Below are 27,530 nucleotides of genomic sequence, written 5' to 3'. Positions count from 1 at the left end.
TATCTTCAACTACTTAATATAAAAAAAAAAAATACCTAAATTATAATTAATATTTATAATATTTTATTATATTAATATTTTAATAATATGTACTATTTACATACATATATATGTATATATATGCATTGTATATAATAATAATATTGTATAATTATATTTTAATTTAAATGTGTGAATGTGTCTTCTATTTAATTTTTTTTTTAATTTTTTTTTTTTTTTTGTATAGTTTTTCTGTTAAATTTTCTTGTTTAATAATTTATATTACATTGTTTATATAATATAATTTAATATAAAATGAATTCTTTTTTAACTTTTGCGTAAAACATGTTTGTTATAGGTACTAAATTTATTCACATATTTAATTATATAAAATACTAATATATTGTATTTATATGAATATATTTTATAGTAAATTATATAAATAAATAATACTAATTATATTTATATACAAAAATACTTGGATTAGTGCATAATATATGCATTTACATACATATATTACATAGATAAATATTATAATTGATATTGTATTGGACAAAAATCACATGAAATTATGGAATATTATTCAAAAATTTTTGTAATTTTCAGAATAAAATCAATTTCGTAATTCTGGAAACCTCAATACTTTTCAATAACATATTCCTATTACATCAAGTGATTTGTCTAACGTTATATATATATATATATATAAATAGAAATATTAATATTTACTTTTTTGTGTCTTTATTTTCTTTCTACTAAAAATGCGTTTTTGTTTTTTTTTTTTTTTTGGTTTCTTTTCGCCATATTTTGAAATTTATAATTAAATTTTTTTTAATTAATTGTTTTTGGTTTTTTTTTTAATTTAATTTATGCTAATTATATAATAAATAATATTTTAAATTTAGTTACCTATATAAATTTAGAATTTAATTTTTCATTATTTTGGTTGTTGCTTTGTTGTTACGGTTTTTATTCCATTATAGTTTATGTTTCTTTTGTTTTATTATTATTATTATTTATTTATTTTTTTTTTTGCATTTAATACATTATTTAGTTAACTATTAATAATTTATTATAATTATATAATGGTATCTAATATAAATTAAAAACTTGAAAAATATTTAACTGAAAAAAAAAATCGTGAAATTTTATTTTAAAAATTGTTTTTTTTTTTTTTTTTTTATTTTACAAGCTAATTTTAATTATTATATATAGAACTTAATATTAATAATTTGTTTTTTATTTTTTATTTGTTTTTTTGTTTTGTTGTTTTTTTACAAAGTATTTAATATTCAATTTCATATATGTATATAGTTAATATATTTCTATTTATTTTAATAATCTATTTACTTGATTTTTTTTTTGTTTGTTTCGTTTTTAATTTTTGTGTATATAAATATTTATATACTTTTCTATATATTATTATTAATTAAATTAATGTATGCAATTTATAATTATGTGTAACAAGTATAAATATTAATTTTTTTTTTTGTTTTATTTTTTTTTTTTTGGTTTTCTTTTCATTTTTATAAAAAGTATATTCATATTTGTATATCAAAAATTATTTATATTTGAAATAGATTTTTATAATTTTTACAATAATTTTAATTATTATTTTATATATTGTATATACGTATACAATTATATATATATATATGTAATATATATATATGACCTGATGTATTTATATTAAATTATAATACATTGAGTGTAGGTTATATTTATATATATATATATATATATATATATATATATATAAAAGTATATGTATACAAATATTTTATTTTTTCTTCTATTTATTTACAATATGAAAAGTTTTAATAAGGAAAATTTTTCTTAAACAATAATTGTGCCTAATAATTTATATATTTATATAATTATTATAATATAATAAGTTAATATTTACAGTAAAAGGAAAATAAAAGTTTTTTTTTTTTATTTTAAAGAGATAAAATTGTATATAAATTACACAATATTTTTTTTTTGTCTTTATTTATTTTTTGTTGTCCTTTGTTTTATTTATTTAAATTTAAGTACATAATATTATATGTTTGTTTTGCTATTCACTTCGAGAGATAAATATCATACAAATTGATAATTTTTTGAAAATTTTAGGCTAGAATTTTATATTATTTTCCTTTCTTTTCTTTTGGTTTTTTCTTTACTTTATTTTTTTTTTTTATAATTTTATATTGTATATTTTGTATATACATTATTTAGAAAATATTATAATAATTATAAATGTTGTGTCCAATTGGATTTTTTTTTTGGTATTTATATTATATTATTTAGTATATTTTATTTATGAAATTATATTTATATTATTATTTTTATTATAATTACTGTTGTTCTTAAAATTATACTATTATTTATATATAAAGTTTTTTTTTAAATTATTATTGAATGAGTTTGAATTCGCGGGTTTTTAAGGTGATAATTAGGTAAAGTGTTTTTTTTTAATCGCATTGTTTTCATTTTTCCAGCGCGTTCATTTTTTTTTTTTGTCTTTTTAGGTTTTGGTTTTTTTCTCTATTAAATTAAATAATGATGTACATTCGGCAATATTGTTTGATAATAAATTTTAAAATTTTTATTTTTTATATGTTATTATTTTATTTTTTATATGTTTATATGTTTGATAATAAATTTGAAAATTGTTATTTTTTATATAATTTTTTATATAATGTTCATATTAAATATTATTATATTTCTATTTTATTATTTTTAATATTGTTATTATGCATTAATTACTCTTATATTGTATTGGTACTCATATTTTATAAAATATCTTATGATAAAATTACCAAAACTTCAAACAATTTTATTCTAAAATTGAGTAAGAATTCAAGTATACTTAGATAAACATAATATTTTCATAGATACTACCAAATTAAAAAATTGAGTTCTTTATTTTATTAAATGGTAAGATTTAAAAAAAAAATAAGTACATATTTTTTTAATCATATTGCTGAATTAGTATTAAAAAACTTGAATTTTGGTTATTGACGGATATTAGTAATAAAAAATTTAACTTTAAGAATTAAAAACTAAACTTTATTTAATAAAGAAAGAATGGAACTTTATTAAGAATTGAAAATAATAATTAAACTTAAGTATAAACTTAAGTAAACAATTAAAATTTCCCTTTAAAAATTCATAACACCATTTTTCAGTTCATAATTATTGTAAACTATAAAGTTTCAAAGCACCGAAATGAAAATAATGAAGTATACAATATAATAGACATTAATTATTAACATAAATATTATACAGTTTCAATTATTAATATAGAATATTTGAAATATTAATTATAAAATTATAAAATTTATTTAAAATATGTTATTGTTTATATTATTCGTAGCATTACGAAAAATTTTTGAAATTTAATTATTATTTACTTTAGAAAGTAAAACATTTAAAACTCATATACGAAATATTATGTTTTTTATTTAAATTTTAAAAATATATAGTTAATAAAATTTGGAATATTTTTTTAATATTTAAAAAATTGTTGTAATTTAAAAAATGTTTGAATATGAAATGAAATTTTCTATTTTAAAATAAAAATGTACAAATTTGTTATTCTTTAATATTATATTTCGATTAAGAAAACGAATTCAAAATTTTGTAAGGAAAAAAATTTACAAAAATGGTTTGAAGTTATTATATTTCGATATTTTATAAACGTATATTTTATATTAAGTTAGTTATTATATTAGATTTATATTATAAATGTTTTGTGAATTTGATATTGGATATAACAGGATAAATTTTGTTCTAAATAAATTTAGGGTAAGTAAATTTTTTAATACTTATCGATTTATATGATGTTTCTAAATAGTTTTTCTTTGTGGATTCTATTTTATTTATTCTCTTTTGTGATTTCTAATTTAAAATATCTTTTTGTTTATTTTGTTTTGACTATAATATAAATTATATATTACATTTTACAAACTTTTTATATAAGTTCTTACATATATATAAATTTATACTATATAATATTGTTTGTTTTTTGTTTTATTTATTTTTTTTTACATTTTTATTCTTTCAAATTTTATAGAATTTCGAATCGTTGTGTTATGTGTAAAAATGTTGAAAATTTTTATTAATACTTAACGTAACGGTATTTTTTTTTTTAATTATCTTTTTTAACTTTTATTTTCTTATTAATTTTATTTTAAAATAATTGTTCATTCAATTTTTTTTGGAATTCTTTAATTTGATCTCACTTATACAGTTTTGTCTGTTTTATTTTTACTTTTAATACGTATAATTATTTTTTTTCACTTATATATGCATATAAATCTATTAATATAAATGATATTATATAATATTTATTAATATCATATAATTTTCTTTTAAAATTTATTTATATTTATTTTTTACGTAAATAATCAGCACATTTTCGTGCACGTTTGCGTACCCTTTTAAAAGCGCTACTTATTTTAAAATTTTTATCTTTAATTTCATTATTATATTGCAAACTATTTCTACGATTGTGGTGATGTTGACGATCTAAATCACGGTATTGAAAACGATTATGTATAGCTGAAAACAATGAATGTCTTGAATTATTATCATTATTATTATTATTGTTAATATTATTATTATTATTATTGTGATGATGTTGAATATTATTGGCAGAAGATCTTGGCGATGACATTTCAAAATTTTGATGATGTTGTTCATAACCATCTTGTGAACGTCCCGAAGATATTGAATATCTATAATATAATAAATTATGATTTGATGCAGCTGTTGTCTCTAGACTTTCTAATGTTGATGATGATAATAATTGTCTCGATGATGTTAAATTATTTAAATTTGAACTTGAACTTCCAATTAAATTATTTGTTGATGGTATTTCATCAATTCCAATTGGTTTATCAAATAATGAATTTGAAGAAACATTAGTGTAATCATAACCGGAAAAGCTTGCATGTAAATCAGAATTTAAATTGTTATCACGTGAGGTATTAATAAATTTAACTTCATGACTATTAGAATTTGTATTTTCCAAATATGAATTAAATATAATATTAATGTTATTTGAACTTGATGATAAATTTATATTTGCTGGAGTCAAACCAATTTCAGTATTTGATTCTAACATTGATGTGCTAGGTAACGTTGATTGTATTACATTATTTTGCATTAAATTTGTTTCTTTGATTGAACTTCTACGTATTTCTGGTGATGTATTATTGTTTATTGTTTGATTTGGAAAATTATTTTTAAATTGAAATTCTAATGCTGAAGTTGGTTGAAACGGATAATTTTTTGTATTATTTAAAGCTTCACCATCAGAATTTTTATTTGATAGATATTCACAGATATCTTCACTCGTTATTTGTAAATCTTGGTCTAAATACGCGTTGCATTGTAGATAGTTACCACTACAACAATTATTGAACGCCTCACCTTCCTGATGAAATATTACTGCTGTTGTTGATTCTTCACTTTCAATTACATTTCCACTTGAACTATCACTTCGGGGATGGCGACTACGATCCTTATGACTATCAGAGGTAGAACGATTTCGATGATGTCGACTATCACTTGGGCTAGTATGATAATGTTGTCTCGTACGACTTGAGCGCCCTGATTTATGTTTTTGATCACCATTTCGAATACTAACATTACGACAACCAGTATGTTGATCTGAGGTATTATTTCCTTTACCTTTTCTTGTTGATGATAAACATTCATATGAGGTATGTGTTGATTCACAGCGTCCACCACCATCACCAATAGTGGCCATACAAACTTCAGATGGAGTTTTACTACCTGAATCAGCTAGAAAACTCCAACGAATTGGCGAAGGTGAACATGCATAGTCTGGTAGTTCTTTTTCTTTTGACGAAGAGTGTTCAATTGTCACTTTTGATGGCGAAACGACAATTTTCCCACTGCTGCCATTTTTTTTATCATGAGGTTTACCAATAAGAGATGTTAGAGAACCAAATTGACTATCTGGTGCACTTGTATTTAAACCTCTCAATGATACTGAACTATAAGATGCATGTCGATAGTGTTGCGAAGGTCTACGACGTCTGTGGCCATTGTGTCCATTATGACCAGCAGAACCACCAGATTTAACTGAATTATTATGACTTAAAGTTGATGATCTTGAACCATATAGACTAGTTGAATCTGTATGATAACAATACTCAGATGCACTACAACAAGAAGATGGTCTTCTGCTTGAGGAACCATATAAATCTTCAGCAAAATATTGAGCAAGTTCAGAACGCGAAGAACTAGCTCTTTTACAGCAGCCTTTTTTATGAATTAATATTTCACGTATTTCTTTATCTTGGCAACAAATATTTGAAACGTCAGTTGCAGATTTATGACGTCTTTGGCAAATAGAGTTATCATGATGATGTTTTTTACTATAATGATGTCCACCACTACCACTACCACTACTTGTATGTCCACGTCCGCTGCTACTACTATGATGATGTCTAGATGAACGACGATTACGATGAGTGTGACCATGTCCATGGCCATGATGTGCATGCTTATATTGTATTTTATCATATGAATCATCTTCATCATGATGCTGTTGTTGTTGTTGCATTTGATGTTGTTGTTGCTGTTGCTGATGATGTAATTGCTGTTGTTGCTGTTGGTGTTGACTTTGCGCTAATTGCGAATCACTTAAATGCGAGTGCGAATGGTGATGAGATTGATGCGGTGATGAATGTCGACTATGACTATGGTGACTGTGTACGCTATGATGCGGCGATTGTTGATGTCGATGATAATGGTGTATTGATTTAATTGATCTTGTTTCATCTATATCATCATTATCTTTATCAAAACTACAGTGATGTATATGTGAATGTGAAATTTGTTGATCAGTGGAATGTAAGCTAATTGTTTCGGGAGGTGAGGCGTTCTTCAGTCAAGGTCCGCTGCTCTGGCAAGCAGGTACTTGCTGACGAAGGTGATGGGGCGCAGAGACAGCGTTCCTGCCCTGATGGTGTTGTGAATTTCGCGCGCCTTCTGAACAGCGCTCTGATGCAGCTATATTATTATTGTTTTTTTGTTTCATTATTTTTTTTTTATATGAATAAAAAACACAAATGAAAAAGAAAAGTAAATAATATTAGTACATAAGAAATGAAAATTAAATTATTAAAAAAACTAAAATAAATATTTAATAATTTGATAAAGAAACAATTAAACTATTTATTTTTTGTATGAAAACAAAAAAAAAACAATATAAGAAATGCATTCGGTTTAAATTACTTTAAATATGATTAAAATTACATATCAATTTAATTCAATTTGGGGGATAAATCTAGACAATTTAACAACATTCATTAGAATTTCATGAATAATATTATAGAAAATAAATAATTTTACAACGATATTCATGCAATAGAAAATCTAACATGCTGGAGATTAAAATATTAATTTTTATATAAAAAGTTTAAGTAAATCATAATGAAATTTTCTAAATAAATAAAAATAAAATTTGACAAAAATAAAAAAAAAGTAAAAATATAAGAGAAAAAAGTAAAAATAAAAATAAAAAATATATTTTTATTAAATTTGAAATTTTGATGTTCTCATACGTTTGAGTTTTCTTCTATGTATGTATACGCTTTTGAGTTAATGAAGACTAGAAAGCTTTGAAATTTTGATTTAAAGTGATTATTATTGTATGTATATAATAATAATATTTTATAAAAATATATTTTACAAAATACATAATGTAATGTACTTATATGTAAAAAAATAATATTCATTTGAATGATTGTTCTTCTTTTTTAAATTCAAAATAAAAAAAAAAAATAAAAGTATTCCAATCTCCCTTTCTTAATTTTGTTTTTAAAGCGATCAAATTCTTGATTTGCTTATGATACAAATTAAAGCTGTTTTGTATGATGATTAAAGTGATTTTGGACAAATTGTGTTTAATATTCGTGATCATTTATTAAAAATGTTTATTACTTATTCACTAATTCCAAATTATTACTCTTTAAAATTATAATTTATCTTTAAAATAATTTGATATTTTTAAAATTTATAATTTGGAATGTTTTTTTTTAAAAATTTTTTTGCTATTACCTTTTTAAAAATAATCATAAGTTAAAATTTTAAATTAATTACTGAGCCAGTTTTGAAATAATTATCATTTCCGAAATTTAGAGAGAATATTCAAAAATATTTTGTTAGAATATATAAAGAGAAAATAATTTTCCTAAAATTAAAATAATTGTTAAAATTAACCTATATTTTATTTTATTTAAAGAAAATTTTATATTCTTAAATATCGAATAAATTTAAGAACAATATTTAAAGCTATTTAACAATATATTTATCGAAAAAGTTTTAAATTTTTTATAAAATTAAGTAAAATTTATATATATTTAATAATAACAATTAATATTATAAAATAATATAATAAGTTTGAGTATATATATATATATATATATATATGACTCGTTTCTTTTTGCCTATAAATGTACGTTTATTCTACTTTCTCACACATAGTGGAACGTCACAATAGAACCTTATATATTGGTCGTAGTCCATTGTAACAATCTACAATATACGCCTATTCTATTAAAAAAATTAATATTTTCTATAAACAAAAAAAAAAAAAAAAAAAATATTTTAAACCGATTTATAAATTTATATAGAAAAAGTTTCAGAATTGATTGAGATTTTCATTTAGAAAGTTTAAAAACTAAGCTCATCAAACTGCAGTATAACGGTATTAATACACAATTAATATAATTTATTTTATTTAAGTAAAAATAGGACTCATATACATACACCCTATTTATATATTGACTAGTTGATATTATTAACTATTACACAGTGATTTTAAGTTGTCTATTCATAACAAAGATATAAAAATATTTTTAAGTATATTTATGTGTTTTATAACACTTTATAATATTTTAATTGTAACAATATTTTGCTTTTGTAAAAAAGATGAATAGTATAATTAGAATAAAATTTGTAATTAAAAATTAAAAACCTAAAAAACAAAATAAAAATTAATAAATAAAATTTTTTTACTTTAATTGTATTTATATTTTGTTATATAATTATAAATAAAATTGCATTCATTGTATTGTTTTAGTATTGCAATTTTTTGTAGGTTGTCGTACTATTTTAGTATTTTTTGTCAAAGATATACTTCTATAATATTATAGAAAATTGAAAAATAAAAAAAAAGAAATAAAATAATTTATTATTAAATTTTTTTTTTTCTTTCTGCTGTATTAGTTGTTTTTGCTTTCTTTGCATGGTATTTTTGTTTTTCTTGCAAAATTATAGTTATTTTTTTTATTTATTTAGAAAAAAAAAAACAAGAAAGAGAATTGAATTAATTTATGTGCGATATTTTTGTTTTGTTTTTTTTTTTTTTTAATATTTTATTTTCTATATAAAATATTTATTATATATTTTGTATATTTTAAATTGAATTAGAGATTGTGAACTATTTTTTTTATTTTTGTTTTTTTTTCTTTTTAGTTATTATTTAACTATAATACCTTGTGAATGACATATTCTTCCATGCGCTGAATGCCTTCTAAAGCTATCTCTTTGATAAACACATTTACGTATAGGAACTGGAGTAATTGAATTATTTGTACCATAATTAACGTAACGACATGTTGTCGGAACTCCAGGTATATTACTATTACTTGAAATTGGACCCAATAAATTTGTACTATCGTTCAGAGGATAAGGTCCCATGCCTTCAACCATTAATGAAAATGAGGTTGTTCCAAAAACTTTTTATTATTATAATAGTTCATATTTGTTTTTTTTTTTTTTTTGGTTTTTTTTTAATTTTGCATATAATTATAATTTTAACGTGTATATATAATTTTATATATTTATATATTTTTTATTTAATGAATAATAATAATAATATAATAAAAAAATATTTTAATTTTTATAATTACGTTTTTGTTTTTGAATAATATTATTTTTGATTTAATTTTTTTTTTTTTGATATTTTGATTCCATTATTATTCCAATGTATAATACAGAGTGGAGAGAGAGAGATATTTTTAATAATATTATTGTGTGATTTTTTGAATTTTGCAAAATAAAATTTTTTTTTATGCGTTTTTCGTTTTTTTATTTTTTTATTATTCCAATATTAAATTCAGCCCAACACAAATAAAATAAGAAAAAATAAATAAATTATATGAAAATGTTTAATTATTATTTAAATGATTGTTGATTTTTGTTTCATATATAAAAAATATATAAAAACTGCACAAAGTGAAAATATTTTTTTTTTGGATTAGTTTTAATATAATATAATTTAATAATAAAATTTAATTAAAAAAAGAATTTGTAAATAAATAATTTTAAAAAAGAAAAAAAAAACAAGAAATCAAAATATTCTGTGAAGTAATATAATTTTGTATTTAAATTAAATATTAATTAATTAAAATTAAATATTAAAAAAAATCATAGCTACAATTTTATGTACATACATATAAAAGTAAAATATATAATGTAGAAAATTTAGAAAAAAAAGGACATTCAATATATAAAATATTAATTGTATATATGAAAAATAAATAATGATTATAATCGACTTGTAATAATTATATAAAACAATATTGTATATAATTTTTTAATAATGATTAAAACAATTGAAAAATTTAAGTTTGAATAACAATAATTGACGTCACAATATGAATTTCGCTTATTTACTTTATTTATTAATAAAGTGGAAAAAAAAATTAATTTATCTAACATAACAGAATCAGTTCGAATTAATATTAAGAAAATTATAACGAATTATAAATAAATTTAATTTATTGCATTTTCTTTTAAACAAATACTTAATTTAAAAAGAAAACCAGACATTATAATGTATAATAATCCTTCCTATAGTTTAAGTTTTCAAGTATTCCAAATGAACACAGTAATTGAAATAAGTATGCCGATATATGCCGATATACATTAGGGTGTTAATATTTTTGTAATGAATATTTAAATATCAAAATCTAAATCTCGAAAAGGTTTAATTATAAAATAATATTCCAATTATAAATTAAGTACTCGTACCCAAAACTCTTATCATGTAAATGGAATACAAATATTATTGTCGATTATAATTAATTTTATTTTCACAATACAAGTTTTTTATAATTACAAGACTATAGTATATGTATAAAATAAATTAAAAGCAAAAACCAAACCCAAAAAATTTAAATAAAAAATTTCAGATACTTATTGTTTTTGATTTTTTAATTTCAATTTTTAACGTAATTATAATGAAAATAAAAATAACTATACTTATACTTATTAATAAAATATAAAAGAATTACTTTTATATATGTATATATTCATGTAAATATTTATCATATATACACAATAAACCAATTTATATAAAGAAATAAAATAAATTAATTAAATATAGTCAAATAGTACTGTTAGTGAAGAATAGAATTTTTAATATATTTTTGTTTTACAATTCAGAAAAATTTTTACTATTATTCAAAGTATATAAAAGTTTTGTAAATATTATATTTTAATAGAAGTTTAGATTTATATTGACTATAATTTTATTTATGAAAGAAAATGAAAAATTTGAATTTGAAATATTAATTTATGGTTAAGAATAAATTAAAATTTCCATAATTTAGAACATTATTATAAATAAAAAAAGGAAATTATGACTGCAAAACTATTTTATGTTTTAGAAATTTTCCAAAATATGTGTGAAAGACAATCTTTTAAGATTATAAATTTTAATTATTACATAACTATTTTATTAAATTTAGATAAATTTAAATAGAATCTATCATTACTTTAACACAAATCTTTACTTTTTACAAAAGACAAGTCATTTCATATTGAATTAAATATTTAAATAGAATATTTAAAAAATTATTATTAAATAGTATTTTTTTGGGCTTTAAAATAAGATATTTAATTTTTATTTACAATATAATTCTCATTCAATATTTACATTAGGTATAATAAACTCTGAAGTGCAGTCATGTAATTAATATTATGTATTTACAAATAATATTTTATATTTTACACCATTTTTTTAAAAATATATTCATAAGTTGTGAAACAAAATACCGAAAAATCCTAAAGTTATTAAGAAATTATAATTAGAATAGTGATATCTCTCGTTTGTGTATTTACTATTGATACCAAAATTACCTAAAATATTTGTTTTCCTTGTAAAATTATACTAACTGATTAATTCATTATTTAAAGATTAATGATGGAATCGGTTCAAAATATATATATATATATATATATATATATATATATATATATATATATATATATATATATATATATATATATGGTTATCATAGAATAAATTATTACATTATATCATTTACATAATAATTAGGAAAGCTATAAAATGCGAAAACAAAATTAACATAATTCTGAAAAATTAACAAAAAAAAAAAAAAAAAAATAGCAAGTATAATTAAAAATTTTTGGTTAGTATCATATTATAAGAAAAAAATTATAAACAATTTTTATGCATAACTTGAAAAATAAAAAGAAAAAAAAAAACAAAACGAAGGCAAATTAAAAGTAAACAATTTTAGATATTTTATTCTACTATTTTATAATATTAATGAATATAGAAAAATGCCAATACATAAGTTTATCAAATAAAAATTAATGTACAAAAGTTAAACAATGTCACCATGAAATAAAATGGAAGTTTCATACAATATACTTAAAAAAAATAATTCATATTATGCATGGTAAATAATTATTTATTATAACAAAGTCTTATTTCAATTTAATAAAATTATTTAATAAATCTAAAATTTAAATATTTTTAATCTAAAATTAAATTTTATAATTATATAATTTAATAGTTTGCTAGAATTAATTTAATCTATAAATGAAAATTATGAAAAACAAATTCAAATATAATTATTTTAGTGTAAATGTTTACCAATTATTTAATTCTTTTTGGTATTTATTTATTACAAAAAAAAATTGTTTTTTTAAAAACATAAAATGCTTGAATTTTTTTCAAGTACAAGTTTTTCAATAATAATTGACCATGCATTGGATTTTATTTTCAATTTTTTAGTTAATTTTAAACAAGTACATTTTATATTTTATATTATTTAATAGATTAGATATAAAAGCATACTCATATTCTAATATATATTTATATTATATATAAATATATTTGTATATTAAAAAACATATTTTGTTCTTTAAGTTAGAAATTCAGTTGCAATGGAATTTCTTTGTTAAACAATGAAAATACATAAAAAAATTTAATATTTTTTTCTTCATAAAAAAAAAAAAAAAGAAATAAAGTAGTTTTGTTTTTATTTCTTTTATATAATCATTAAATATTAAATAGGACAATTTACAAAAATTTTATAGAAAAACATAAAAAATTATTTGCTATTTTTTTTCATAAGTAGGTATAACAGAAACTTTTGTATATTATTTTGGTTCTTTTTTTCAAAAAATTTTGTTTAAAATTACATTTTGTATTTTTTTTTTTTTTTGATCAATGAATAAGATATCTTACGTGAATCGTGCTGGGTCTTTTCCTCTGATACCATCAAAGCGGCATGTTCTATGCCAGAGTTCATACTTTGGGGCTCCAAACTATTTACGCAGTTTAGCATACTCCTGAAATTCGCATACTCTACGATTATGTAATTAAGTGCAGTTTAAAAATAATTTTGTTTGTTTGTTTTTTGTTTTTTTTTTTACATAAATATTTTGAAATTTTCTTTTATATTTCATTCTATTTTATGTATACCGCTTTTTTTCGCATAAAAATAAGTGAAATGCTACCTGCTTTTCACGAATAATCAAAAAAACCGCTATAATTGTTATGGAATTAAAATTTAATATTATATAAAACTTCTATGAAATTATTAAAAGTTTAATGTGTAACGTGAATTTGAATAAGTTTGATCATAAAGATCTTTAGAAGTGAAAATTTTGTATTGTATACAAAAATTTGCATTAAATTCGTATCCAAAGCCTACATAAATGCATTTTATTTTTTTCCCTTTTATATAAATTTTTGTTAAAGTTGTTTTTCGTTTCAGTCTTGTATAGTATTTTGAAAAAATGTCATTGGTTTTATTTGCAATATGTGCATATTCTTATTTTAATTTAAATATAGTTTTAGTTTTTGGTTTTGTTTTGTTAAAATTAAATATAAAATTAAATAAAAAACAAAATAAAAAAAACTTAAACTTCAAAAAGAAAATTATAACTTCCAAATTTTTTTTTAATATTGAAAGTAATAAATTGTAGTGTTAATAACATATTATATGTTTCTTAAGATACTAAACATCCTCAATAATACCTTAAAAATATTGTGTTGTATATAGCTATACAAAATCCCATACAGAATAAGGGAAACTAAAATGATATGTAGTGAAAAATTTTACTAATACAAATGACAATAATATTTAATAAAATTGATAGGTATATCAATTATAATTATAAATATAATTCAGTAGAGAACACTTACACACAAATTTAATTTGAAAAGTTTTACAATGTGTTTATACATATTAGACATGTGTAATCAGCTAAAGACAATAATGCAGAAAATAATGAATACATAATATCAGTTTGTAAATCAAAGAAAATTTCTTTAAAATACAATAGATTTAAACTACATTATAATAAATTTGCAAATAATTTGCAAATAAAACAACTTAATTCTTTTATGGTTTCTAAAGAAATATAATTGTAAGGAGTATTGGAAATTTTAATTTTATACCTAAATTTAATTAAATAATTCTTAAAAGTTATTTATGATTTATAAATTCCTAATTTATAATTTTTATTTATTAAAAGGATTTATTTTTTTAACTTATATTTTCATAGTATTTTATGTAACTTGTTTATATGCTATCAAAACATTATTATTTTTTTAAGATATTTAAGATTTTATGCAATAAAATATACATATACAAAACATAATATTCTGAGTAAAATTATTTACAAATAAAAAAATAAAAGAACATAAATCAAAAAAAAAAAAAATTATACAATAAATTTTAAAATAAATTATATCTATTATCTTGCACTATTGAAAATAATTTCTTTTCAAATCTTTTTTCTTATTCTTGTACTCTAGAAGTTTTCGTTGACGTACTTTGATCATTTGTTTCATCGCTAAAATTAAAAAAAAATAAAAGTCATAATACTTAATATAAATAAATCAAAATAAAATTAAAAATTAAATTTAATAAAAAATATAAAATTAAAAATAACATAATTGATAATAGTTATTGTACGACTGAAATTTTTTTATTCCTACATTAAAAATTTCAATACGATACAATTAAATGAGTTAGAAATCTTAACACTATATAACATTTTATTTAAATATAAGAGTTCTAGATATTTAATTTTATTCCAGTTATTACAAATGTGTAGTATAAAAATATTTTAAAACTCTTTATAACATAAATACTATTTTAACGAAATCGATTGCCTACATTGTCAATATTATTTTCAACCACGAAATTTCCCTATTTTATTCATAAATTAATAAATTTCCAAAAGATTAAAGCCATTTAAATTTTAAAATGGGTAAAATTAAAGAATAAAGCCTTAACTATAATAAAGAATATATTTAAATCCTTAACTATTTAAACTAGTCAAAGTTATTAATAAAATTAGGTATTTATGATTTTTATGTTATTATGTATTATTTTAATTATTCTTCTATTAACTATTCTTCTAGTCCTTGCTATTTACTGAACTCTTCAATGTCCTTGCTTCAACCTTCAAGTAAGAGATGGCAAGACAGTAAACAGACACTGTAAATAACAAACAAATTTATAAGGATACGATAATATACGTGATATAATACCATGATGTAAACGAATGTCATGTCTTATTTAATATTTTACATAATCATGTAAAAAAAACAATACATAATTAATTAATTTCATTGATTTTTCAATTTCAATTGCTTTTAAAACTAATTAATTCATAAATTGACATTCAAATGAATAATCTTTTCCCGGATGGAATTAAATCAGTTTTAATTTCTCTACCCGTATACATCACAATTAGGCTTCATGTATAAATAACACTTTTACTTGAATTTACAAATTAAATATTTACTTGAATATTGATAGTGCCATTATTTTATTCATTATATTTAATCTCATTTATGTATGTAGTTAGTTTTTCTAATCCTTTTCCAATTTTGGCATTTTTTTTTTTATTTATTTTAAAATATTTTTAATTATTAATTTAATTCTATTTTAAAATATGATTTTTGGGTGTTTATAGTTTGATTTTAATGAAAACATTGTGAAAGAAATTTGTAATAGAATCTATATAGGTTGTATATATATTATAGGCTACGGACGTATGATGAAAATGATTGTATTTAATATTAATTTGAAAAATAAGTATAGTTTAGATAGAAAATGCGATTTTTTTTTATTGCTTTGCTTTCTAATGAACACTGTGAAAATATTGTAATAGTTATATGTAAATAATTTACAATATAAATATTTTATGAAATAAATATTATATTTAAACATTTAGTATGTAAATGAGATTAGAGCACTCTAATGAAATTCAATGTGAAAAAATTGTTTTTGTAGAAAAAACCATAAAGAATTAAAAAAAAAAATGTTATATGCTCGTGAAAAGTATAGTCATATTATTAGGAAATGCCAATTTTCCATTTAAAATTCAAAAAATTAAAATAAATAATTAAATAAAATATTTAAAAAATAAACAGATAATTTAAAATATTACTAGAACTGTATATATATTTTATATTTATATAAAATAAATAAATAAACATTAAATGAATATTTAAATGATTTTAAGGGGATGTGCTATATATATATATATATATATATATATATATATATGTATATAAAAGTTCTACAATAAATTTCATTTTTTTTTTTGTAAACTACACCATTTAGGTGATAAAATTAATTAGCTTTTAGCCAATAGCTTTTGATTAGTTAAAGAAAAAAATTTTGTTTAATTAGTTATCAAAGGATGTGATTAAATTTTTTAATTTTAGTTTATAAATATATATTATGTATGAATATGTACAAAATATAAAAAAAAAACAATAATTGTTAATTCTAAGAGGAATTCATGGGTTTACATAAAGAAAAGTGATGAAATTTTTTTTTTTTGTTTAAAATTTTAACTTTTTAAAATGAAATGATGAAATTTTATTCTTAAATATTGTCTGCTTTGTTTAAAAATTATAAAATAATAACAATAAATTTCCTTTCTTTTAAATATAATAAAAATGTTTGGTTCATTTAATAATATGTATGTTTAAGTATTATAAATTTAAAGAATAAAATCAAGCTCATAATTTCTACAAAAAAAAAATATAAATATATTTATATTGTAATATATAAAAATTTTTTTATTAAATTTGGCTCTTTTAAGCAAAATAGAAACAACAACAAAATTGTACAAATTTTTTTTGGGATTAACAAACTTTTATATTTGCTTTTTAAATTTTTGTATAGTGATTTCTTCATTTCACATGCTTTCACTTACCTATACAAACGATTTTCTCGAGGTCTTCTTTTTTATTACAATTATTATAATTATTTTTAATTATTCGAAGATTTTATAAATTTTATTGATATTTTATTATTTTTGGTTTTTTTTTTTTTAAATAAAAATTTCATTAAAAACAGAAAGTTATTTTTAAATTATTTGTATAAAAAAATTATTGTTATTAAATTTTAAATTTATGAAAAATAAAATTAACATAAAATTTTTATTCAAAAAATAAATAATGATAAAATAATAGAAATTATACAATTTCATTTTAAAATATAAAAAAATAAATTAAAATAAGATTACGAGTATGTGTATGAACATTATAATGTAGATCGTGGTGTAACAAATCATAATATTCTTTAAAACAACAAATATTTATTTGATTTAAGATCTGATACGTTTTACGTTTATTGAATTTTTCTTACATAAATTGGCATTTCAAAAATCATGTTTCAAATCGATAGGAATCTTGTAATTGGAATTGGACCCAATTAGATTTGGTAATGTAATTTGTAGTAGATTTCTTATGTTATTTGCAACTTAATTTAGCATAACCATACTTATATAAAACTTTTTGTATTAAGATCAAATAAGATTCTTGCCTTGATTAACACATGGGACAATAAAAGATGTTAAAAATACAAACCGCATTTTACATTTATGAAAATTTTAATGTAAGAACTCCTAATTAAGTATGTTCATGAGCTACGTTAATGCTTCTGTTTACTTTGCACATACATTGTACCGGTTTTGAATATTGAATTTTTTCTATGCACACCATGCTGAGAACGCTTGGATTGTATTATACATACGGTTAATTATGTATACATGTAAACATAAGTATATAGGCATTTCTGTATATGTACTACAATGTAAAATCGTAAATGAAAATCCTGTTTCACTAATAATTCATGTGTGATCATCAAATTTCTGATCCAAATTTAAAATCCAAATTTTAAGTTCGTAATGAGATTTTTTAAAATTACATACTTATGTATGTATGTTAGTAGCTGTTTTATTCCGTAAAATATTTTCTTGAACAGGCTCAGACTCATTCAATTATTTTTCTACTTTACATTGCTTTTGAGAATTTTGATAATTTAATGAAATCTTAAAGTAAAATAAAAAGTTATTATGGCCTTCATACTTAAATTTTTTAAAACTTACATTGAATTGTAATGAAACAAATAATTAGCTTAAATTTTTATAAAAAAAACTTTGAAAAAACTTTTCATACAAATTTTAGTAACGCCGTCGTATTGCCAGTTTAGCTTTTGAGAACTAAATAAAATGTCATATGTATGATTAACGTATGGTATTAAAGAAAGTTGCCATAGTACCGTATTAAGTTTTGTTGATCAGCGCTCTCTTTTATTCAATATAATAAATATTATGATGTTTTTGAAATTTTGTTATATGTGTGATTAAAAAATATATGTTGTATAACAAATAAACAATTATAACGTCATCTTATTACCTAATTAGGAAATTTACTTTCTATTTAATTAAATTTAGTTATAATTGTTTTCTAAAATAAAGGTTTTTCAAAAAATAAAAAAAAAATTAATAAAAATAATATATAACAATATTTTGTTAGTAATGTTTTGTGATTTTTGTGTACTTTTGATTGTGAATTCTGTCCAAATTTTAAGTTCAGTTCTTATTATAAAACTTCTTTTCTAATATTTTTCAATCTTTCGTATGTCAGAATTTTGTAAAATTTGAAATATTTCTAATGTAGGCTTATTAAAAATTAAATTATTTATATATTTTAGAATTTTGTTGACAATATTTTTATAATTTATAAATATATATTTATATAATTAAATATATATTTATGTATAATGTATATGTACTGAAATTATTTTTGTTTTTTAAATTGAAAACACAAAAACTGAAATTTATTGAAAAAAAAAATTTACATACCTTCCATTACCGTGTCTAAATAGTGCTAAAATTTCTTCAAATGTTTTATTTTTGGTTTCAGGAACCTTTTTATATGTGAAAATCCAAAATATTGCTAAAAATACACTAAACGGCAAAAATGTATAATTATCCAATGCAGACTGTAAAAAAAAATTAAAAAGAAAATGAAAAAAAAAATGTTAAAATGTATTTTTCTGATATATGTACGTAAATAATAATAGCTGATGTAAGTATCTACATATTCATTATTAGGCGCTTTTTGTAAATTATTTTTTTAGAAATTAAGATAGAAGAATATAGGAAGAAAAATTTACCTTTAAACTTGGAAAACCAATTCCAACAACAAAATTTGCCATCCAATTGACTAATACAGCAATTGCCATTGCACTTGGTCTTGGACCTTGTGAAAATAATTCTGCAGTTATCATCCATGGTATTGAACCAGGTCCAACAGCAAAGAATACAACAAATGCTAATGTTGATATTACAGATAGGTATGACATCCAATCGATCATTTCCTGTACATAACCAAAAAACTCCTATACAAAACGCGTAATAAACATATTCTCGTATTTGGAAGGCTTTCTTTTTTTTTTTTCTTTGCTCTCTCAAATTATTTATCAAAATTTCAAAACATTTTTATAAGAATATTTTTTCTCTTTCAGTAAATGATTTTGATTTTGAAAATATGTTTATTACAATTATAACAAAAATTATTAAAATTTCATTTGTTATACAATTATAATGAAATTTTAATAAATTTTTTAAAGTATTTATTTTTAAAAATTATAAAATTTAACAAGAATTTTGACAGGAATTTTTTGTAATTTCTTCTAGCATTAATTTATAGTTTTACATAGTCATAAAATTTTAAATCATATAATAAAAACAATAATTATTATCACTATGATTTAAAATATAATATTCCATTGAGATAAAATTATAAATTAATGATAAATGATAAAGAATTTTGGTTCATTTATTATGAATAAAATTAATTTTTTTTTTATTTCTCGGTTTTTCTTTTAAGATTAATTTCATTAATTTATAAAATTGAATTAGAATTTTGATATAGAAACTTAAAACACAATATTAAAATTATAAAAAGAAAAGAAAACTGTTATATTAAGTAAAAATATAATTTCAAAAACAAAAAAAAAAAAGAAACAAAGAAAATTCTTTAAAACTTTTAAAAAGAAATTGAATTTTTTTTTTAACTCTATAGCTTTTTTAAAATATAGATTCTTAGTCTGCACTGTAAGAGGTTGGTTGGAGTTTATTTTATGTATAATTATATTTTGCATATTAAAAATTCCAGAAGGGTATATACATATAATTTTTAGAGTATATATATATATATTCACATAGTCTTTCTGGAATAAAATTCTACAAAGTTATCTTCAAGTTCAAGTTCAGAAAATAAAAAGAAAAACAAAGAAAATAAATAAAATCGGGCATAAAAATTAGCAGCTAAAATTAAATATAAAATAATTTTTTTTTCTTATTTGCTTTTTTTAATAATAGAGACCAAGTACTAAATTTGGAACAGCACTATTTTTTTATCATTTACAAAATTTTTTCATAATTCACGATTATTCTTAATTTTAAATTAATAATAATTTATTATTTAGTGAGTATTAAATAACTCACTATTGTGAATAATTTTAATAACATTATGAGATTCTGTACAATTAGGCCTAATTTACTATAAAAACAGTATTAAAGCGATGAACGGCAACGGCAGACAATTTCCGTTGTTAACCGAGACCAGCACCAGGACGGCAAAATCAACTGTACAGTATTTTGCATGTAATGTTACACACATATTATGGAAATAGATGATGTCAAATGAAAACGGTCAGCGGTCAAATATAAATTTAAACTATTTCATCGACGGCAATTAAATTTGTGGCGGTAATTTCTCATGATTCTGAGTAGTGTCATTTAAATATTCTGACATTCCGGTGCGGAAAATTTTCTCTTTCTCTTTTTTCAACTTTACAGGTTTATATTGACCTTAAATGCTTTATATAAAATTAGTTTGAAATTAATCCGTCAAAAGTATTTTTTGATATTATGTTTTACCGAAAATTTCATATTATTTTATACCGAAAATAGTGTTTTATATATAAAATAAAATTAATTTACGGATTCAGATATTTCGTATTTAACACAAACTATAGTAGTTGAAAAAAAAATACTGCAGAGGGCTTTTGTTATTTACCTGTAACACCATTTTATTTATAAAGTAAATGATTCAATATTGTTTGAAAAGTGTATTTTCATTAATTTATTTAAAAATTTTAGAAGTATACGATATAAATTATATTAAGCAAATAGAAGAATAATGATGTGCGAAAAATATAAGCGAGACACTTAATATATATAGTAATAATAAGAATTAATGAGTTATACACGACTTGTATACCACTAGTATTTAGATGCGTGTTTAATGTATCTATATGTTGCGATTATTGAACGTTTATGTATATGGTCGATTCTTTATCGTGTATACCTACCTCTATTTTAATATTTTTTCTCTATCTCACTAACGAATATCTTTAACAATTTATCTAGTACTTGATCTATATATATATATATTTATATGTATAATAGATAATGTTTGGTGAAAATTATACAAAAATTGGAAAAACAAAATATATAAAAAACTAAACAGAAAAACTGGTGTGATTTTTCTTTAACTTTTCTTTTATAAACTTTAAAAAAAAATTTTTATTGAAAACTTGTTTTTTTTTTTTAAAAAAATTGCGGCAAGAAATTATTGCTTTTATTTATATAAAAAAATAACCTCGTCAATTAAGGATTAGTTTTCAATGTAAAGTATTGCCACATATTTTTTTTTTATAAACTTTACATTTTAGTTTTTGTAATTTGAAAAACTAATTATTGAATAATATAAATAAAATTTGAATTATATGAAAAAGAAATAAAAATAATAAAGAAATTTTTAATAAACTTAATTGAATTTTATAGAAGTTTAAAGCAAAATGAAAAATTTGATTGATTTTTGAAAATTGCGGTTTTTTCTTGTACAAAAGTATTATATTTTTGATTATAAAGTGTTATACTAGGTGTTATATTTTGTCTCAAAAGTGTATAGTAAATGACAATTTGAATTGATGTCAAAAGTAAAAATTATGAACAACAAAAAAAAAATTAAAATAATTAAAAATTTAAAAAAATTTGGTGATCTAGGAGCGTTGTGTATAATTAAAAAATAAAATGTTTTATTGTTTTTTTTTTTATATTGTTTCGAAACTTGCACAATATTTGATTTTTTTAAGTGAATTTGTATTAGGTAGTTCTTAAAATAAAAACAAAAATATTTGAATAATTTTTTTTTTTTTTTTGGTTGAAAGTGTTGTTGTTTTATAAATTTTGTGAATAAATTATTTTAAAACAAAAATTTATAATACAAAATAAGTACAAAAATCTTTTTTTTTTTAAATATTTTAGAATTTTTCATTATTATAAGTTTTGTTTTTGTTAAACTCTTTGTTGAATATACAAAATATTTTCTCTTATTTTATTTAATTGATTGTAAATAATTTTGTAATTATGCACACTTATTGTAAATTTCACTCGTAATAGTAAATACTCGTAAATAATTCGTAATAGAGTAATTATGAATTACACTTGGAATGAAAATAAATATCAAAATTCTACTAATGAAATTTTCAAACGTAGAAAGCCAATATTCCAGAAGGTTCGGTTGACGGTTCCGTTTTTTAGGTTTTTATTAAAATTTGTATTATTTTTTTAAATATCTACTATGAAATTTGAAAAATTTAAATAATGTTGCCATTGCAGATTCATAATCTCTACGAATGAGATTTATAATTACTAAAAATTCTACGTGCGTTCAACTTTGTTTGAAATTCGTAGAATTCTGCGAGTGAAATTCACAATAAGAGTAATAAATTAATAATATGTTCAACCCTTTTAATAATTCTGTAATTATTTTTATAAATTGGCAACATTTCATTTTACTGATAATCATTTAATTACGCATGTGAAATAAAGTTTTTTTTTTAGTTTTCTACATATAGCCAAAGTATACAGTCAATAATATAATGTAAATTATACAATAATATACCTTGAATTTAATTAATAAAAATAAAATCTGAATTAAATTATAGAATCATAAAATATTATTTTGATTTTTGCTGCAACACCCTTCCTATATTATTAAGTTTCAAAGGTATTGAAAAATAAAATAATGATATTGTATTTTATTATTAATTCTTCAAGTACATATATAATTTTTTTTAGAAGTTCTCATCTAATCACTAAGCAGCAGTTCTAATAAGTGTAATCAAAGGGGAAAAAAAACAATAAAATTATAATATGTTTGATTTTTTGCTTACAACAAATTTCCTTAAATAAATTTCCCAAAATTTTTCCTGCAAAGTTTCAACTCCTATTTCAACTAATATTTTAACTGTATAACTGGTATAATTGGTAATTATTCTCAAATTGCATATATTTTGGCGGCTACACACATTATGCCATGTTATTTTAAAAAAAAAAGACATTATTTATTGTACAAAAATTTTATACATTTTATTAGGATTAATTGTCTACCACCACAAACAATTAAAATTAAAATGAACAAAACAAATACAAAAAATATTGAAATAACAAATAAATGGAAAATTATGATAAAAAAAAATTATAAAAATTTATGATTTTTATTTTTTCCAACCCAGTGCAGTGTTCTAATATGTACTTTTTATTTATTTTATATTTAAGTTTTGTTTTTTCTGTGCGACCACCAAATCCATACTTAATTAGTGTTGTTAATTTTATTATTATCACTTTGTTTTTTTTTTTTTGGAAAAACAAATACAATTTACGCAAAAATTAATAATTTTTGTAAATAATTAAAAACATAAAAATAATTTGGCAAATATTTTCTTTTTTGCATTCAAAATTTGAAATTTTGCAGGCCTAAATAATGTGAAGTAAAACAATGTTGTAGCAAATTCACTGCTAAGAATAATAATTGTAGTAGAAATAATGAATATGAATTTTGTAAAAATATATACATATATTTTGTAAATCACAATTTTTAGATAATAATTAATTATATTGAAATTTCGAATAACGTATAACACTCATATAAACAACGATACCATCTTAAGTTATCCTTATTATGAGAAACTATCTTGAAGAAATATATATTTATATTTAAAAATTTCTTACCTATGGTAAATTAAGTATTTATATATAATAAAAAATTAATTCAATTAGGGTTTTAAAATTGAAAATTTCATTATTAATTTGGTATATATAATTACACAATTCAGAGTATTGGTTTAAATAGTTCAGAGTATTGGTATATGGAGTAATAAATTAATTAAGATAGTATTCTAAAATTAATTAAGGTCGGTAGTATTCTAAAATTATCGGTATAATCTGTAGTACCTATTTGAAGCTACAAAACTGCTAAAGCAGAATAAAATATTTTACTTAAAATAAAAATTTTCTTAATAAAATATTTGCCAAAATCATTTTAAACTGTGATTAAAATATTAAAAAAAAAAAAAAAAAAACAAAATTATTCTAAATGAAATTATAAAAACAAAAATACTAAAACTTAATTATTATAAAAAATGTTTAAAACTGCAAAATTTTTTTTTTGTTTTTAGTATAACAATTAAATGAATTCCGATATACATTTATTAGTAAATCATTAATTATTATTAATATTTTTTTTTATTTAATTGTTTTAGTACAAAAGTTCCCAAAATAATTTTAAATGAATACAAAAAAAAAACACAATATGATAAAAATTTACGCTGGGACAAAAGCCTGGCAAATCGAGAATATTATATTTACCTAAACACTAAAGATGAATAAATGAACTTTTCTCTCTTTTTTAATATAATTATTTAAAAATATATAAATTTACCCAGCTTTTATAATTCTCCAAGTTCATTTATTCATATTAAACCTTAAATTAAATAATAATAGTTTGCTTATACAAATTTTTAATTAATTATACTGTTCAAGCAAATTTTAGATCTTGAGTTTAAGTGTTTTTAAAAAAAAAATTAAAATTTAGTACATTCTACATTTAGTACATTTCTTATTGTAATTTGTACTAAATTTTTATTTCATAATTCATATCAACATAATGAGCCTCATTTTGAGTATCAAATCACTAAATTTTAGTGATATTTATCGTAAAAAGTTCAATATTTTTATTGTAAGCACAAACATATTCATACAAATGATTCGTGTCTATAATAAAATTCTATAATATTTTCAGACTTTTACGATAAACATCAATATCACTTAGTGATTTGATATTCAGAATAAGCCTAAATATATCATAATCAATAAAATATTTGGAAATTTAATTAAATTAGAATTCAAAATATTATGTAAGATAATTTAATTTTTCATTTAAAAAAAATTTACTTTATTTTTTACGATAAACAAACTATTATTAAATTCATTAATAATTAATTAATAATGTGAAAAACAAACAAATAAAATTTATATTTTCTAATTAATTACATAAATTACATAACAACAGAAGAAAAAAAAATTAACAGAAAAATTGAAAAATAAATGAGTAGAGATAAAATGAAATTGTAGAAATGAGAATTAGATAATTTGATAATAAAGTACCAAAAGAATAAATTGGTTATTTACATAAAATAAAACAAAAATTCATTTATAATAGAAATAATTTTTCAATTTTATTAAATAGTATAAGAGGTTGTTGCAAGTTTCGAAAGGAAAGCATTCATAAAGAACAAAAGAAAGAAAATCTTTTTTTTTTTTACATAAAAATTGTATGTACAATATAATACAATAATATTGAATTTATTTATTTACATTATGTATATAAAATTATTTTATTAAAAATTAATTAAATTGTATTTATTAAGCAATATTATTTTAATTTATATAACAATAAAGAAAATATATAGAATCGAAATTATGCGTGTGTTTCATTTTATATATGTGAATTAATTATTAAAATATAAAATTAGCGTGTTTGCTTTTAAATGCTCTCTATATCAAAATATGCAAATACCTCTCGTGGTAATTTTATTTATATTTAAGCAACAACATAGAACAAAAAAAACAAAACTAATTGCCTTTTTTTTTTGTGAATTCAAAAGCAATATAATATTTTATTTTTAATAATTTATATAACAAAGATAGTGTTAAAATATAACTAAACTAAATTAGAAAAATTCTAATTGAATATACTATTATATTATATACAGACATAAAAGATTTGCAATAAACATTTATAAGATGCATAAATTAAAGCAAAATTCACTATATGGTAACAAGCAATTTCAAATTAAATAAACATAACTATATAAAAATAAATTAAAATAAAAATTAATAATTTAAAAAAAAAAAAATATTAAAAAAAAATTTTTAATCCTAAATGAAATTTTTATAATGTATATCGTAAATTTTTATAAAGCATATCGTAAATGGGGGCCTAATAATATTGTGTTTAGTTTAAATTTTGAGTATGTTGAGAATATTTTAATAGTTTTATTAAGGACAAATTCATTTGATCTAAACTTGTTGAGCAATTTGTTTCAACTCTCTATAAGCGCCTTATAGGGGGAATGAAAGTAGTGTAATATTTTAATGGAACAGTTTACAAATTTTGGTTGAAAATATTAATTACAAAAAATTATATTCTACACATTATTATAAATTACGTTCTTTCTAATTGAAATAAAAGAATAAATTTTTTTTTTATTTAATAACGTAAGTATATAAAATTATTGAAATCTTTTTTGAACGATGTAAAAAAAAATATTATTAAAAAATTTGCATTATAAACATTTAAGCATATATGCAAAATTTTTATTGGAAAATCAATTCAACAGAAACAGATGTACTTCTCTATAATCGTAATTTAATAAAGATATTATTATAAATTCAAAGTAGAACTTATTTTAAAGAGAACCAGTTTTACTAAATTTTAAAATTAGAACAGACTGTTTCGGAATTTTATTAAAAACATAAAAAATCCTATACCATTTATCCGTATTTAATGAAATTGAAAAGTAAAAAAT

General features: G+C 19.4%; 1 protein-coding gene across 16 annotated transcripts in view; it reads right to left on the bottom strand.

Moving 5' to 3' along the window:
* Positions 1 to 6,447: 6,447 nt before the first annotated feature.
* The window catches only part of LOC129606922 (glucose transporter type 1), a 47,721-nt gene continuing 26,638 nt past the window's right edge, over positions 6,448 to 27,530 (bottom strand). For 7 of the 16 annotated variants that reach the window (XM_055517557.1, XM_055517562.1, XM_055517563.1 and 4 more), the window contains 5 exons: positions 19,761 to 19,985; positions 19,447 to 19,586; positions 13,511 to 13,614; positions 9,501 to 9,743; positions 6,851 to 7,011 (listed from right to left, as the gene is read on the bottom strand). In XM_055517557.1, the coding sequence (XP_055373532.1) occupies positions 6,890 to 7,011; positions 9,501 to 9,743; positions 13,511 to 13,614; positions 19,447 to 19,586; positions 19,761 to 19,985 (834 nt within the window). In that variant the 3' untranslated portion in view covers positions 6,851 to 6,889. Of the gene's footprint in view, positions 7,012 to 9,500; positions 9,744 to 13,510; positions 13,631 to 14,876; positions 15,127 to 17,511; positions 17,539 to 19,446; positions 19,587 to 19,760; positions 19,986 to 27,530 lie in introns of those variants that run through there. The other 9 variants (XM_055517560.1, XM_055517561.1, XM_055517565.1 and 6 more) reach the window with 7 other exon arrangements.

The sequence above is a fragment of the Condylostylus longicornis genome, unplaced genomic scaffold (assembly GCF_029603195.1).
Source record: "Condylostylus longicornis isolate FDR11 unplaced genomic scaffold, ASM2960319v2 ptg000022l, whole genome shotgun sequence".
Taxonomy (NCBI): Eukaryota; Metazoa; Arthropoda; class Insecta; order Diptera; family Dolichopodidae; genus Condylostylus; species Condylostylus longicornis.
This window is presented reverse-complemented; position numbering and strand designations above follow the sequence as displayed.